General features: G+C 45.8%; 1 protein-coding gene across 1 annotated transcript in view; it reads right to left on the bottom strand.

Moving 5' to 3' along the window:
- The window catches only part of CLASP1 (cytoplasmic linker associated protein 1), a 246,024-nt gene that overhangs the window by 53,622 nt on the left and 175,114 nt on the right, over positions 1-17,288 (bottom strand). Inside the window, exons 23-28 of the mRNA XM_059727486.1 lie at positions 17,164-17,226; positions 11,339-11,442; positions 7,450-7,694; positions 3,689-3,752; positions 2,025-2,027; positions 1,624-1,787 (exon numbers count right to left, since the gene is read on the bottom strand). Of these exons, the coding sequence (XP_059583469.1) occupies positions 1,624-1,787; positions 2,025-2,027; positions 3,689-3,752; positions 7,450-7,694; positions 11,339-11,442; positions 17,164-17,226 (643 nt within the window). The remainder of the gene's footprint in view (positions 1-1,623; positions 1,788-2,024; positions 2,028-3,688; positions 3,753-7,449; positions 7,695-11,338; positions 11,443-17,163; positions 17,227-17,288) is intronic.

Genomic DNA, 17,288 nt, shown 5'->3' with positions numbered 1-17,288 from the left:
TTGTTTTGTGAACTTCAGGTGCATTTGCCCAGTAATCAAATAGGTTAAACACCACACAAAAAGGATGTATTGAATAAACTATACAATTAGTACTGGAAAAAAATATTTTCAGATCAGTTGTCACACAATGCCACTCAGTCTGCCCAAGGTACGTGCTTCTTGCTTTTCTTACACATCTCCTTCCTTTCCTCACTCCGTGCTGCTCGTTTGTTTTCTAATCTATACAAGAGTGCAGCTAATCTGTTAAGCCAGCACCTCTACTTGATTACCCCCCTTTTTTTCCCCTTTCCTCCATCTCTCACCAAACGGCCTCTTCAGTCCCATATAAAAGACATGCGGTCACATCACAGTGTAGAGATGCTGTGCACTGGGCATCCTCAGAGGGAAAACATGATGTGCAGGGGCATCGCTCTGGACCTCAGGGCTTCCCGAGGGCTGGAAAGCCAGTGAGTGGCACAGCTCTGGAGCCCAAGAGTTTAATCACATTACTGCTTGCACAATTTTTCCCCTACTGTTGATCTTAGCCAGGAAGGATGGCAAAAAAATAATTAAAAACCTCAAGTCTGGTGGGGGGAAGCAAACAGTTTAAACTTCTTTTTTCAGAGTCACTTTGATGCTGACTTGCTGTATGGGCATGTACTCAAGTACTGAGCACTCTGGGTCACACCACCACAAATTCCCTGAACACTGCAGATCATCCAAGCTAAGAAAAAGACAGTGCAAATACACACCACACAGAGTCAGAGAGTAGCTAGCATTTCAAAATTGTAATTGTAGCCTCTAAAGCAATGCTTCCCAACCTCCTTTGGCCGAAGGCAGTCTTTGGAAAATGACAACTCTTAGTTTTCACTCTTTTGGGGGTTTTTTGACTGCAGAAAAATACTAGATCAATTCTTCTGTTGCAAACTCAAGAAGACCACAACAGGGCTACATGGTTTTAACACTATGGATTCCTGTTTGAAATTGCTGGGTTTGATTTATGAATCGTGTTTGCACACGTAAGAGCGCTAACATTGCACGGCATGCTCCTGTGCCAAACAGATCCACGGCATTAAACCCGAAAGCTCATCTCTACTCTACATGGATCATTATGAAAAATTAGTACAAACTAGATCCCACAGCTCACTGAACAAGCCCAGATCAGCATTCTGCCTGTCTGACTAACGGAGACAAAGCGGCCCCCAGGACATCTATTAGAAAAGTACAAAGACCCGTGAAAACTCTTAGAAAATTTACTAGTAATATGGATTAAAGCTAAATGGTTCTGTATAAAGTACTACAATGAGCCCGCAGAACCTGTGTATTCAAAGGATCATAAAGCACCGCAGAGTGTCACGGCACCCTGGTCAAGAATCACTGCTCTAAAGTTTTAAGAAAAGGTATTTACATCTAGGTTGGGGTTTTAAATGCAGGGGAGAAGGGATGCAATTCGGCTCATCTGCAACAGTGTAAATCAGACAACTCCATGAAAGTCAAAAGCAGTTAATGAACATAACATGGGTGCATTCAGGGGAGAATCTGGTCCATCTCTGTAGCTGGCTACTGAGGACAAAGCCAGCTCATCAAGTACAGCACAGGTCTTTCTGCAAAACCCGAATACAGGACATCTGCTAGTTACCGTACCTTGTCACATCCAGAGCTTTCTGCACCTTTGCCTGCACAGATCCCAGCAAATCTGCCCCCATCTTCTTGAGCAGCTGCGTCAGGAGAACAAAGAGCCAGTCTTGCAAGTCATCCTTATGGATGATGATGAAGTCAACCAGGGTTTCTAGAAACATGCTGAAAACCTACAGATAAATGCAAATTGAACACAAAAAAAGAGGAAAATGATATTCTTAGTAGAAATATCAAGAGGGGAAGTCTTTAGAAATCTGTGCTTTACAAGGATTTGGTTATAGTCAGTGTATAGATGGATGTTTCAGTGAACGTGTTAGCAACTGGGGATCGTGGGCAGCACACATCCGGGATGTGTTGGGTTGCAATGTCGCGTTAACGGAGGGAAGGAGAGGGGAGAAGACACTTACTCTCTGTTGTGAATTCCACCGCAAAGCAGGCCATGCAACAAAACAAACCGGTCGTTAGTACACGGAGGGAACCAATGCTGACTGCTCTGGGGCAGTTTTTTCAGTGGATAAAAAAAGCATTCATAAAAGGTCAATAACATCTTCTACTAAAGCTCTCGTGTTTTAAACCACAGTTATTTGAATATTACAAATCTAGGTCCAAATCCAGTCCCCTTGCTCATGAAAGCAGTACCTTTAACCAACAGGCATGCCCACACCAAGTAAGGAGAGCGGGATTCATTTTTCTGGATATATAATTGTCCCCCCCCTTTTTGCAATTAAAGTTGTTTTATAGTCTATTCTCTTGCTGCTTCAACCCAGTTTGTTCCCATACCCCAGGCTGGTGCCACAAATCCTCCCTAATGCTCCAGTACAGGCAGGGCTGGCTTGCAGAAAGGAGCCAGAAGTTAGAAACCAAGAGCTGAATTCTGATCTCAGCTGCACCAGTAAATCAGGGGTCATCCCATTGAAGCTAATTTTGTCTCAAAGTGTAATGATGTCCAATGGCTAGAAAGCCAGCGACACCTGCCTGGACTGACCCCAGTGCAACAGAGTTTGATCCAGCATCAGTTAGACTAGTCCCAAGCTGCAAATATTTTTTGTAAACAGATAGCCACACTTGGCCCTTTCAATGCCACATAAGACAAAATCTGAAAGAACCAAAACAGAGAGACCTTACATGGGGCTTGCCACAGCAGATCAGACCCTGGGTCCATCTGGTCCAGTCTCCTGTCTCTGATAGTGGCCACAATCAGATGCTTCAGAGGTCTGCAGTAGGCAATTATGGAATAACCTGCCCACACACAACACGTCTGCCTGACACCCATCAGTTAGAATTGGTTTGCAGAGGACCTGGATCAATGTTTTAAAAACCCTAATATAATAGGGGATGTTCTCATCAGTAACACACATCATTGTAAACACCTAGCTTTCAGGCCATGACTTCCCACAGCTAGTGGGAGCTCCATTACACTTTAAAAAGAGGATGCCCTTTCTCCGACATCCTCTTGGCCTTGCTTGCACTGAGAATGTGTTGCACGGTCTGGGGAAATGAGGCCAAGGCGGCACTCAAAACCTCTGGTCCATACACAACAGGAGGGATCTATGGCTCTCCAAAGGATGGCCTGGGATTTGGGCTTGGAAGGATGACAGTACAAGGTTGCGTTTCGTGATGTTTCTTTGAAGTTAAAAGCAAATCCAAACCTGTTCCCCCCACTCCCCAAAAGGTTTTTGCATCCTTATGTAAATATGCACAAGTTCTTATTAATACTGTAACAAAGCCACGGCTATTCGGGGGTTCGTGAAGCTTGCTCTGTTGTGTATCACTCCACTTCAAACTGGGAGCGGAGATTAAAAAAACCACCTACAACACAAGAAGAGCTGGTTCCTGCAAGGTGATCAGTGCCTTGAGAGGCACGGGGCTGCCAACTCCCTCCAGCAGGCAGGGTCAAATCCCCCCCAAACACACCCCTACTACTTGAATTAATGGAGCATCTATGACACACCGTGAATCCGTTCTGGTGACACCCATTAAAGGGCAGGGGAAACTGTAAACCACCATGGCAAACAACTCTGAACACAGTGCAACAGAACACAACGACCCAAAAACGCGGCTGGGATCTTACCTTGCTATGAGGATCCGCAAACATGCGAGTAAAGATCTCACACAGCCTTTTTAACTCGACTCGGCTAAAACACAAAAGAGGGCATTATGTTAAAGATAAACCTCTTATTCACAGCAGAGTAGGTTACAGCTGTTGGCGATGGTGGGAAGCGACTGAGAGCTGGCCTTTTAAAGTAGGGCTAGCTTACATAAAAAGCTGTGCTGATCCCACTACGGGTGTCATTTAAAAGCCATTTGGTTGAACTGGTGGGAGTGGCGCTGATGCTTTCTGGGTTGCCTGTACAGGGAAGCTAGCAGGCAGTCTGCGAGGGTGTGAATTTAAAAGCCACAAGCTACTCTGCGCTAACTCCCTGTGTGGACTCTCTTAGCATGTGATAAGTGCCAATAGCTTAATGCATTTTCAAAATAAGACACAGGGATTTGTACCAAGTTTTTGGGAAAGGTCCTTTCCTTTTCTGCCGGGTACAGATTCCCTCATCTCTCTTTTTGGGGAAGTAACATTTTCTACGTAGGAAGAGTGTCTGCTCTGTTTGGGTCAGGTCCCGACTGCAGTTCGTCTGCGAACCCTGCGCAATTCCACTGCAACCTGTCCAGATTTACAGTGTAATGATGGATTTGGATGCAGGAATCTGGCTCGCTCCGCAGGCAGGAAAGAGGGAGGTGTGGAACGGGAGCGGGTCGCTGCAAAGACTCCGTAAGCTATAATTAATCAACGGGGATGAGACATAAATGTGAGGTTCAGATGGCAGAAGATTATTGGGTGCTTAAGAAACAAAGAGAAAAAAGCAAGCGGTGTTTTCTGCAGACAGAACCCATCATGGGTCCCTGCTTTTGACAGCTACTTGAATCCAGAGCCATCTGCAAAAATGGTTTAGTGGCAAAACTCCTCTCTCGAAGGCGTTAGAGACCATGGGGCCAGATCCTAAGGTCTTTACTCTCTTTTTTTCTCATTGTGGCAAGACTGCCAATGAAGACCATGAGAGTTTGTGCTTATTAAGACCCAAGTGGAAACAAGCTAAGGGCAGTAGGATAACACTCCAGCGCGAGCTGACCGCTAGCAGTTATTGCTGACCATGTCACACTGTCCTCTGAAACCAGAGCAAACGGGCGAATACATCTGGATTCTTTAGAGACTGCCTGTTCAGGTCTGAATACAGACTTCTTTTCTCCACTGACTTCCACCCACAGAGATTAAACCAAGCCTCGCAGGACAGGCAAGGGTACATGAGCAGTCAAACACTGAGATACATTTGCAGAGAGACCTTAATGGGGGAGAACTTCTCTCGCATAACTATTCTGAGCATGAAAGACAGAGACGGAGTTTAAAAGGGTACAAGACAAAGGCAGCAGTCTCCAGAGAAGCAGATAGATGTAGAGAAAAATAAGGCTTTGCAGTGCTGCCAAACCCTGCTGTCAGCCTAATTCAGTGCGGAGACTGCGCTGGCTCCAAGTGACAGCTCGGCAACTCTCCCCTGCCCTGACGCAGATCGCTGCTCCTTCTGAATAACCACCTCGTTATTTCCCTGATGAAATTTATTTCCAAAAAAGGGACACATGAACGCGGCTATTGTGCGTGTTCTTGCTTTCAATGCACTCTAACCTACGATAACAATAGTGGTGCCAACCTCAGCCAGTTGAACTACATTTTCTCAAGGGACTCGCTGGCCCTGGCTATATCTAAGTGATCGTGCCAGGGCCAGTTTATAAGAAGCCTTAAACAGCGAGAAGGGGAAAGTATAATGGACCATTTGTATTGCTTTGGATCCTGCAACCTTTCCAGGGCCTTGGCTGGTTAATGCAGGACCAGGCCCTCTTCAGCCCCGAGGAATCAAACCCAAGCTCAGAGAAGTAAAACCAGCCACTTCTTCATTAAACTTAGGTTACATAACAAGATGATGCTGCAGCCAATCACGCTGTGTCTAATAGGAAAGTTTTCTCTTCTACTATTTGTACCTTGGACTATAAGGACCTGATGCTTTCCCAGTGATACTATGGGGACACTTGGTTTGAACTACTTACTCCAGGAGGCACTGCTGCAAGAGCATCGCAAGATCACCGTAGTAAGCTGGAGGAGGATATTACACACCAGAAGAGGTATACATTGCAGGAACAATATCAACATTTTTTTTTTAATGGATGGATTTAAAATGAAGATGGTTTACTATAAACCTGGGACTGGTTTATAATGCATCCAGGATCAGAGCCAAGGCAACCTGTCCAGACTGGGGGCTCAGGGCTAGGAGAGCCATTTGAGATACCAGGACTAGGAAACAAAGGCTTTCTACCACTGGGACATTATTCTGCAAGAGGTATGCCACCAGGGAATCCTCCATCACATGGTATTCCCAAATCTTCCCCCCAGCTGACATCACACCACCCCGCTCTCCGATCGTATTCGCACGCACCTACACACCACAACCCAAATTCGACACTGCTTCCTGTGCCCGCATGTGTGGTGCCAATGGGCCCCTGCCAGATCATTAGTAGAAAATCATTGGGTAACAAAAACCAGTGTGCATGTGGGAAGTTTATTTTTAAAGCCTTTTGAATAGGTCAAATGAAAAAAAAAAATAAAAGGATTTCCATCAGACCACACAGAGACACATCTGTGACCCAGGAAGAATGTCACTGCCACATGGCAAGTTTCTAGCACCTCCCACTGAGACACCACAGCTGTTCAAACACATGGGTGGAAAAAGCTTTTTATAATGGCAGGACTATTTCCTCTCCCCTCACCATTCTCTCGGCATAGCTTTGGTCTCCGGCAGGCTTTTGCTCGGACGGCCAGCGAGAGCAATCAGAAAGTTATAACAACTGGAAAAGTCCTTTAGAATGGAAAATCAGGGCAACCTTAATGACGGGACTGTTGATTCGACAACAGCCATTTCTAAACCTACTTATAGGATCAGAAGGCCTGGAAAGGAACTCGTGAGTTCATCGAGTCCAGCCCCCTGCTCAAGGTAGTAGCGTTCCCAACTAAACCATCCCAGCCAAGTCTAACCTGCTCTTGAAAATTTCCAGGGATGGAGGGTCTACAACCTTTCTAGGTAGCCTATCCCTGACCTCCAACCTAAATTTCATTGCCTTTTATAATGTTTGTTTGCATTATTCTGAACTGATTAAAAAATTAAGTGTTAACATGTCCTCTCCGAAGCAGCAAACCCTGCAAGAAAGCCGCAAGTAAACACTTGTTTCCCGGCACTTGAACCATCAATGGAGTTTCAGAGCCTGTCCATACATGCCAGGATCTTAAAACACTTCCTTCTTCCCCGCTATAAGTTGTCTTGTCTATATGAAGCTCAAGTATGATTTTTAATGCAGTGTTCACAAGGGGTCACAAAAATGATACCAAACATCGTGAATAGTGTGTGCGCGCACGTGCGCGTGCACATGTGCATAAGTTCAGGGCAATCCTTGACCCCAGTTTTATAGTATATAGAATATGATGAGCACTGGCTTCACAGAAAAGTTGCATTATTCTGCACTGATTAAAAAATTAAGTGTTAACATGTCCTCTCCAGAGCAGCAAATCCTGCAAGAAAGCCACAAGTAAGCACTTGTTTCCCGGCACTTGCACCATCAATGGATTGGTTGCTTTTGAACAGTGCCCCTAACAGAAGTCCCCGGATAAGCCCCCAAAGAAGGAGCTGCACAACCGAATCAGAGCACGCTTTGGCTGTGCTAGGTTTTTGGCAAGCGAATTTTGCGAGCAATATAGCAACTTCCCATGAATGACCGCCACTGCCAAGCTACAAAGATCACCTCAGTGTCCTCTGGCTCTTCAATAAGTTCTGGAGACCGATGAGACCCTCCTTTCTCTCCGACCAGTTGGAGCTAGCACAGTGGTTCAGGACCTCAGCCACATCCTCCGTTTGCCGCAGGTAGTGGGGAATGCCTCCGTTTCGGGAACCGTAGGAGCGCTCGGAGCAAGCGCTGGATGCGTCGCTGTTAGCATCGTCATCGGAATACATCCCGTACGGCTCGTATCTTCTTCTCACCGGCTTTTTCTGGAAGTGGAGGGGGAAAACCTGCACACTTAATAAGGGGTACACCATTACGTCCAAGGCAAAGATGCTCTGACTATATTGCAAGCAAAGGAGGCTGGCAGCTGTTACAGCAGTACAACGGTGTTTCACTGAGCATTGGCCAGTTTACCTTCCTTGCTTTTGCAAGAAGAGTCCTGCTGCTTTCGGTGGGAATATTCAAACTGAGAGGAGCAAGCTGATGCTTAAACAAGGCAAATGAATTAACTCGACTGAAATGTCAGCTACAAGCGGATGTCATTGCATGCTGCTTTTATTGAAAGTAATGGATGTCTCTCTGGTTACAGAGTCAATCGACAATGCAGCTTTTACTTCAGGACAATTTAATCAGGCACAAAGAAGAGTCTGCAAATAAACACTTCTGTGCAATAATGTAGGACAGGTGAGGGTGCACAGGGTTATCAATCCAGAGTAACGAACTTCACTATAGTCAGTGGTATTACTCCAGATTGTCAATCGTCTACAAGAGATCACAACGAGCCTCTTATTTTGGGCTGGGGATTTTTTGACAGCGCCCTGAGGGTCAAGCATCACAAAACCGTGCTTTTTAGTGGCTTCAGGGCACCTCACTCCCTTAAGCACCTTTGAAAATCCCAACTGATTTTCAAAGGCACCTAAGGGAACGAGGCGCCCTGAAGAGCGATCAGGATAATTATAATAATGAATCAAATATAATTCCATGGCAGAAACACTTAAACAACCCTTAACAGAAAAGAATTGACAAAAAATGTAAGAGAAAAATGTCGCCTGTATTCTTAGGTGATTACTATGCAATTCCTTTCTGAGCCCAATTCTGCAGTCCTTATACTTGTAAAGCCAACAAATGCTTGGCTTGGATTAGCACTCCACAATTGGGCAGTAGTAAATTAGCAGCAATGGGGAAGGGGGAGGGGGATTGCAACAGGGGAAAAAAAAAGGTTGGAAAGTAGAAATAAAAAGTCAAGAAAGCACTAGTACCTTGCTCCTGGAGTCTCCTAACAGCTGTAGGCAGGAAAATATTGAAGGGTGGGAAAAAGCATAGAGAATTATGTCAGAAGCTTATGTAGGGATCATTCTTGCAACAAAAACGTACAGCAAATGTGTCTTAGCAAATGAAAAAAAACAAAAAAAACAAAAAACAGTTTACGCAAAACAAAACAGAAGTGGGTATAAAAAGGCCTGGCTTTATATCTCATCCCATTCACCTGGCACAGACGAGGCTCCCATTCGAGTGCTTGGGACTGGAAGCGTCCCTTCCTTATTGGTTTACATTGGCGGAGCTCCCTATACCATCTCTTTGTTTGACCTCTTCAGAAGCTGCGTTCCCACAGGCCCGATGTGACCCGCTCGTTAGTCCACTAGAGGCAGCACCTGATTACGGAGTCATGGATGGAGCAGCTGATGCCGAGAAGCAACTCGGCACAGTACCGCCCTGCTTAACCAACTCCAATTAACCAAGAGCATTTTTTTTTTTTTGTCTCGGAAACATCCCCCCTGTTCCTTAAAGCGCTGCGTCTTTGAAGCCAGCTGGCTGGCCCCTCTTGCATTTAACACCCCATTTACTCAAAAGTCCCTGATGTTCCTTGAAGCGTTCAGATAAATCAGCTTGTGCTGTGTACCGATTCCAAGTACGGACCTTTGGACAGGCGGTGCGAGTCTCGGGGCCAATTTCTGCTCTCGCACATGAGCGCAGGAATCAGCGGGAGCAGTACGCATGTATTAGAGGTCAGCATTTGACCTGTGGCTTTATTGCTCAAACATGAGTTTTGGGCCAAAGCCATCTTTAGAGAAATTCCTCTCCTTGCCTGCAAGAAGGTGAAGAATGCTCTTTCTGTATACAAGGCTGCTGGAGAAAAGCTGGCACCATACTCCTCGCCCGCCGCAAAGACTGAACTGCCTTTGTCAAGTCTGTGCTGGGAGATGGAGGCCCGCAGCGAAGAGCAGAGACGGGGCCGGCGAGGAGGGGGTCTACAGAATGGACCTGCATCTCTTGCAGAATCAACAACTCGGATATTAAACTACATTTTAGAGCAATGGCTTCCAGAACCAGAACATTACACTGAAGCTTTTTAAGCCTAAAAAGACTGAAACCAATAAGAGGGAAAGAAGATATGGAAAACTGGCCCTAAAAATTTCTAGGACTCTCTTTCAGGATGTTACCACAATATATACGGTATTCCTTAGATGGGTGGTTCCCAAACCCTGACATTGCACACCACCAATTTAAAATGATACGGCTTTAAGTACCACCAGCAAATGTCTGTCATAATGAGTAATTATAATAACTGTGTTAATGCGTACCACTGACAGGTGGTCTGTGTGCCACGGGTGGGACCTGTAGTACACATTGGGACCCTGCTGCCTTAGACTGCACTGCCCCATATTCTCTGTGGACAATGCTTACATTATAAAGGAATAATAGCCGGTTAACTGGCCAACATTTAAAGGGAGCCCGCTATCTCTGTTTCAAACTCTGAGCCGTGTTCGAACAGATCTCAAGCCTGAGACACTGTCATGAAATTGTTCGAACAAGCAAGCCTGCAGCAAAGTCCTCGTGGACAGATTCCCATCTCAATGATGCAGATGTAAAATAAGAGCAACTCCATCAACAGCAGTGATGTTAGAAGTCATTTGACTGAGACCAGAAGTTGGCCCACAAAATACCTGCTCTATCTGGTCGCTCAACAGATTGATTTAGGCCAATTAAATGTAGCAGCATAGGCTGTTCTTAATGTTTTATTTTTATAGCATGTTGAATTTGTACTTCTTAAAACTGGTTTAGGACAAGGGGGATTGCTCTTCAGCTAGGCAGTTCCCAACCGTCATCTGGGAGAGGTTGCTGGTAGTTTTGGAGAGATGTCACTGAAATGCAGTTACGTGCTCGAAAACAGAAGGAAAGAAGGTGTGGACAACTGAACGGGAAAGAACGGGGTCTGCCGGGGGCATTTGGGGAAGGGTGTCCCCAAACAAGACTCCCGATGGGGACATCATTCATAACATGGAAAGTTTTAAGCACTTCAGTTGTTCCAAGATGCCAGTGCACTCTGCTACTGCTTGGAAAGGGAAATAACTCACAGAGGGATCAGGGAAATCACGGAGGGAAGGGTGTATAAAACACAAAACAAACTGCCTTTGTTCCTAGGGACACAGCAAGCCAGCACGTTGCAGCTTGACTGGGAAACAGAGACACTCGAGTTTGACTAGAGATTAACTAAGCTCAGTGGGATCTAATGTTCACACAGGACTGACTGCACCTTTTGCCCCAAAGATCAGGTTAGTACCCAAGTCTTCCTCATGTCAGCTCCCTGAAAAGGTGCCCACCCCCTCCCAGAACACCCTTGCTGAAAGGAAAACTTAAAAGAAAAATGGATGATTCCCCCCTTTGGCTGCCGGCAAAGCACTTGGCTTATCTGACAGTAACCACCGAGGGTGACCCGACTGCTGTAAGAAAAAGGTAGCATCGGGAAGACCCCATCCAAAGGCAGAAGGACAGCTCTCAGACATCCACACAGTGTCAGACACCGGCACAATTCAAACAGCAGCAATTCAAGAAGAGGGCAATGCACGCACAGGGAACTTTAGGCTACTTTCTGGTGTTGGAAGTATTTTGCATTTTTTTCCCCTCTTACCAGTGCATCCGCCACGGCGGCCTCCAGATCCGTGCTTGTGCTCAGGACTCGCATGGCATTCACGGAGGCAGGCAGCCTGCCTGGCTGTCCAAGGCCAAACCGGTCTGCACAAAAGACAACGTTGAAAGAGAGAGTTAAGCCCATTCACGTCCGCGCTGAACTCTTACCAGGCATCTGACCATGAAGCTCCCGACCAAAGGCTCTGGGAATTCTCACACCGGTTCATTAAAGACTGACAGATACTGCCACTCTAGCAAAAAAATAAAATTAAAATTAAATGCTAATAAGTACTGTGGCTTGGAAGGTCCCCAAGACACCGGTTTTGGCCTTGATGGGCATGTTTTACTGTTGAAAGGCTGGGGAAGAGGAATCTATTTTTTCTTTCTATGCCTTTCTCTTTTCTATTCTTGTTAAATCTCTTATTAATCTTATCCTTTTGTTTTCATGGGGCAAACATGGCGGGAAAGCAAAAGAAACAAAAAACCCCTGTTCATTGACTTTAATGAGGCCCACGTGAGCCTTTGATTCCATTACTTGTTAAACACAACCCAGCACCGATCCTGCAACTTCCTCCTACGTAACTAGCCCTTATTCATGCACGACACTGCATTGGGCCTTTATATATTAAGTTTCAAAGGCTCGTTAACTAGTAGAACGGTCTTTCTCTCTGATACGGGAAGACACAAAAGGGGAACAAATGTATCATCTGATCATCTGTGGAGCGACTCCAGTCCTGTCCGTGTTGCTTAATGGCTTTTCAGGACTGGTTTAAATTTACTCTGGGATGATACTTGACCTAAAAGCTGTCTCTGAATTCAAGATGCAATTTCTTTTGTAGCAGCAGCACGTTGATATTTCCTACAGCAGCAAGAACGTGGAGTGAATAAAGTGCGCTCCAATACTACTCCTACTCCAGATGCAAGGAGACGCTATTCTGTTGGCCCTCCAAAGACATAAGCTATATGGAGTGGTACAGGGTGAGATCTTTTATTGGACCAATTGCTGGTTGGAATAAAGTGAGACCAGCTTTTGAATGCAAAACATTCTTTATCAGGTCTCCCATAAGCTATATGGGACATATATGGGATGGAGCTGGACTGTTCCCAGTGGTGGCGGATGACAGAACAAGGAGCAATGGGCTCAAGTTGCAGCAAGGGAGGTTTAGATTAGATATTAGGAGGGTAGTAAAGCACTGCAACAGGTTACCCAGAGAGGCTGTGGACTCTTCATCCTTGGAGATTATGAAAACCTAGCTGGGCAAAGCCTTCGCTGGGATGATCTAGTTGGCCATGGTCATGTTTGGAGCAGGGGGTTAGACTAGATGTGACCTCCTGAAGTCCCTTCAACCCTCATTTTCTATGATTCTATAAAAATACTCCATATTTTCATACTGCAGAGTGTCCTGACTCAGTAATGACTGGGTAACTTGGCTCATGTTCCAGAAAGGTCTCTTGAGAAACCACATATCAGTATTATCTTGCCTGCCGCTGCTTCCATTGGAGTCAATCGCAAGACTCCTGTTGCCATGAAGGGTGCGGGATCAAGCACCACATGGGGGCCAAGAATGTGGCAAAACCAGTGAGCAAGAGGTGGGAAAAGGGATCAAGGCAAGTGATAGGGTTTTTGTATCTAAATTTAACCTAAAGAAAATGGTCATTGCCTCTGACGGAGATTACTTGTACTAGTAGTTAAGTGTCGTAGATGTAGAATGCCACGCTCGAAAGTTTCGAGTGCTAACGTTTAAGAGTGAAGCGTAATTATCAATAAGAAAATGATGCCTAATTACAGTCTCAATGCTGGTATTTTTAATTCTAGTGCCTAGAAAACTCTTTCAAGCAGCAATGAGGGATAAACCTCTCATTAGACTGGGGTATGAGTGTCACACAGGGAAGACCGGTTTGCGTGCTATTTGAATTTCTCTTTCAAGGGCTCAAAAGCCAGCAGTTTCTATTCAGGCAAAGCTCTATGTTGAATTCAACCTGACTTTTGTCTGAGTAAGACTCTGAAGGATTAAAGCTGCCAAAGGGAAAATAGGGAAGTGGATTTGGGACTTTTAAAATATCCTGAAGACGATCTTTGCTTTTAAATGTGGAGGGATGATGCTGATGAGACTGGGGCTTTCCCCGTTATTCTTCAGAGCACCTGTTCTACAAAACACATTACAAGGAAAACAAAATTAGCATCTGTAAAAAAACCCCAAAAACGATTGCCAACAAGTAATCAAATCACGATGTCTTGTAAGGAAATAAAAATAGTATGTGTTATCACTATCCCCCTTTTTTAATGCGCTCAGTTGCACAACCATGAAAAACATTTGATTGGTGTGGCAACTTCATCCCAAACTGGAAAGACCTGTAACTCCTTCCACAGGTGCACTGATGAAGTGCTCCTATATTCGATACGACAAACGAAGACACAGCTCTGCACATGGATTTAGGAAAAGAGTCGAGGAGTCACAAGTATTGTCATAAACGTGGGTGGAGAACTAGTGCTGAGGCCAATTCTGCTCCCAGTTACACGGACGCAACCCACCTGCCTTCAATGGCACGTTTGAAGTGTTACCGAGTGCAGAACTGCCCTCCCCGTTTCTAAAATATTTGAGCAAAGAGCATTTTGAGTGCCCTTCGCTTTCAGGTGAATTTTGTTTCACATTAGAAAAGGGAGGATAGTTTCTTTCTAAATGGATAACAGAATGGCAAAGGAATTCAGTTGTACATCGGTTTAAAAATGCCCAGCGTAAACAGAAAGAAAACAGAGCCATTCCTAAATAAATCAGAATAATGCATGCTGGTGCCTCTCTTGCTCCAAGGGTCCTTCTACAATTGTTGAAATACAGGTTTAAACATCGGTGGAAAGTGGAACGGAGAAGACATGGGCTCCTACTCCCCGATACCCTGCACCTGTGTGGAAATCAAGTGAAGTCTCTTTGTAGCTTCCTGATTCTGAGCAGTGCTGGGGACAGACCTGGTACCGAGGATAACTTCGGGCAGCCCCCAGACGTAGACTGAAAAGAGCAGCCAGAGCATGATTCATGGGCATGTGCTCTTGCTCCCACAGCCGAGCTGTTATACCTGCTCGGAGCTGGCTGGAGCATCTTTTTCCTAGGTATAAGCCTTTGACGCAGGCAACGCTGTCTAATGGGGCCACGTCAGAAAGCAATGCTGGGGCCACACTTTGCAAGCTGTATCCAGCTTTGTCATGTGCAGCAGGTTATCACCATCTTGGCGTCAGCTGTGCAACCTATGGGCTCATGGACTCCCCTTCAGATTCAGAGGGAATTATACAGATTTAATAGCTACATGAACAGGCCCGATTTTTTTCCATTGTAGCTTGCAGCTCACAAACTGCAGAGTGACATGGTTAGCCATGTCAGTCTGAAGCCAAGCAGAAGGCAGGGTAGATTTGTACCTTATGGACTAACCAACAGGTGCGTTGTAACGTGTATGGCTAACGTACACTTTGGTTAGTCCATAAGGTGCAAACCTACTCTCCCTTCTACTTGACTTCAGACTCACATGGCTAACCGTGTCTCTCTGCAGTTTGCTAGATACAAACTACAACTGAAAAAAAGCAGAATCATTTGTGTAGCTATTAAATCTGTACAAGCCCCTCTGAATCCAGAGAGCCCGTAGGCAGCAGGGATGGTGCCAAGATGGTGATCCCTCTTTCTTTCAAACTAACAAACTGGTTTAGATTTAGATTTGGACTAGCAGGGTATGTCTACATGAGATGTTTACTGCAGAGCAGGCTAATTAGCTCTGGAGCACCCTCATGCCCCAGCCAGCCCTCCGCAGCATGGTGAGCTGGGGGGAGCAGCCCCGGGTTTGCAGACTGATGCCCAAGGCCCCCTGCCAGCTGGGGCTGCTCCGACCTGGCTCAATATGCTGCAGTCCCAGGCTTTATTGCTTTGCATTAAACTGCACATGTAGATACGCTCACAGGCTAGTAAAAACCTCATCTACAATTAAAATAAATTAGTTAGGAATCTTCCTTATAGATTACCTCTTCCTCATATGAGCAGGTTCATTAGACTTGAACAGGACTTCTTGCATGAAGCAAATAAGCAGGACTTGGGCCTTAAAAAGATCGGGACGTTTGGTCTCAGGATATAGGGTGGGATCATTCACTTCTTGGGATTGCTTAAAAGCAGGAGTGTCGTGCATACAGCTTGCACAGCTACTGTATGCAGCTCACTCCGCTGCCTGTGGGCCACCAGATGTTGAGGACATAGCCAGGGCATGGCCTGCTACATAATCTGGGTCCCAGTGGACAAGGTGACAGCAGCCGGAGGATTAGCGAGGGCTGAAATAACTCTGATTGCCCCTCCAGCTGCTGGCTCCTGTGCTGAAGCCAGAGCTGGAGCTGCCACCATGGCACGGGGCATGTGGCGGTGGTAGACACTCCAGCTCTGATCCAGGGTGTATGGTGGTGCAGCTCCAGCACTGGCATGGGACACCAACAGGGGCGGAGCCACCACCCGGTTTCCCAGCTCAGAGCAAGAACTGCTCCTACTGTTGCCTGCTCCAGGTTGCAGCTGGAGTTGCAGCTCGCTGCATCCTTATGCTTCAGTTTTGTCCTGATTTTGCCGTCTTTATGGAGGCATAATTCTCACTGGATCCAGTCTTCTCGAGGACACAGATTACTGGATCTCGTTTTGTGCCTGGAGCTAAAAATGCAGCATATTTCAGAGGAAGTGGAAAAGAAGCATGGGGTTCAGATCTTGGTCCCTACCGCAATTATTTGGCTAATTGCACTTATTCTCTGAAGCGCATCTGGTTTTTAATTGTTGCTATTAGCTTATAAAGGTCAACGCATCCGTTCAACTGCACATTTGTTTCTGGACAATTGTGGGGTAAAAATTTGGTTTTGAGAGCTGATCCAAGAATAGTCACTGAAGTCAACTGAACCTGAAAGCCAAAATGGGGACAGTGATAGGGCGTTGGGTCTCATTAATGGCTCCGCTCCTTTTCAACCACCCTATCTGGTGACACGCTGGAGTCCTCATTTACTTCTTACTTTGTCCTTGCCTCGGCTTCTTTCCCACTGAGACAAATCTTGAAATCTTCACTTAGCTCTTCTGAATGCAAAACTCCCACTGAAAACTGATTTCAAAGGCACGGGCAGTTGCTCCACATCTCAAGATCTGCCTAGTGTTGTCAATGGGAGTTTTGGGGGAAAAGCAAGTGAAAACCTCAGGTTTTTGTCCTATTCGAATCAAAGCATTAATTAAGTGATTCAAAGCATGGGAAGGCCAAGAGAGTCCTTTCTTTGACTTCAGCGAGATTTGGAGCACACCTCAATAATTTTAGGGTCAAGTGCTCCGTTTCCAACCCCATTGCATGAGCAATTCACACTGCTCTTGTGAACTTGGGGCTTAAGCCTATGAAGTACTGGGGGGGTCTCAACTCCCCTTGGCTTGGGGAAAGCAGAAGCCAACCCCCCAAGTTGGAGGTTCAATCCTAAACCCTATAATTCCCATGGACATCAACGGTGTCCTAAGTGCTCAGCACCCTCCGGGATCTATCCCGTCCCGCACGGCTGCTAAGTGTTCGAAGAGGAATGAAAGCCCTGGATCACCCTTATGACAACACTGCTCACAATGTCCCTAAAAAGGGATCGACAAAATAACAACAACAACAACAATAAAAAAAAATTAAATTAAAACGAACAGAAAGAAGCCACGTTAAACAAAGAAAATGAAAAAGCCCCGCAGCGGTGAGAAGCACATGCCGAGTGCTGACGGATACGCATGACTGCAAATGTTAACATGGTCATACAACACGACTGGTTTAAGAAGCGGATTCATGCAGTTAGCACTTGTTCACCTGACTGCCCAACAGACTCAGCAGTGGAGAGCGCGCTAGTGGATCTGGAATGACGTCGAGAAGCTGCAAGTAAAAGGAACGGCAACACCCACAGGATTAACACACAGGAACCAGAGACAGAAAAT

The sequence above is a fragment of the Alligator mississippiensis genome, chromosome 4, assembly GCF_030867095.1.
Source record: "Alligator mississippiensis isolate rAllMis1 chromosome 4, rAllMis1, whole genome shotgun sequence".
Classification (NCBI taxonomy): domain Eukaryota; kingdom Metazoa; phylum Chordata; order Crocodylia; family Alligatoridae; genus Alligator; species Alligator mississippiensis.
The sequence above is the reverse complement of the archived record's forward strand: the minus strand, read 5'-3'. Positions and strand labels throughout refer to the sequence as shown.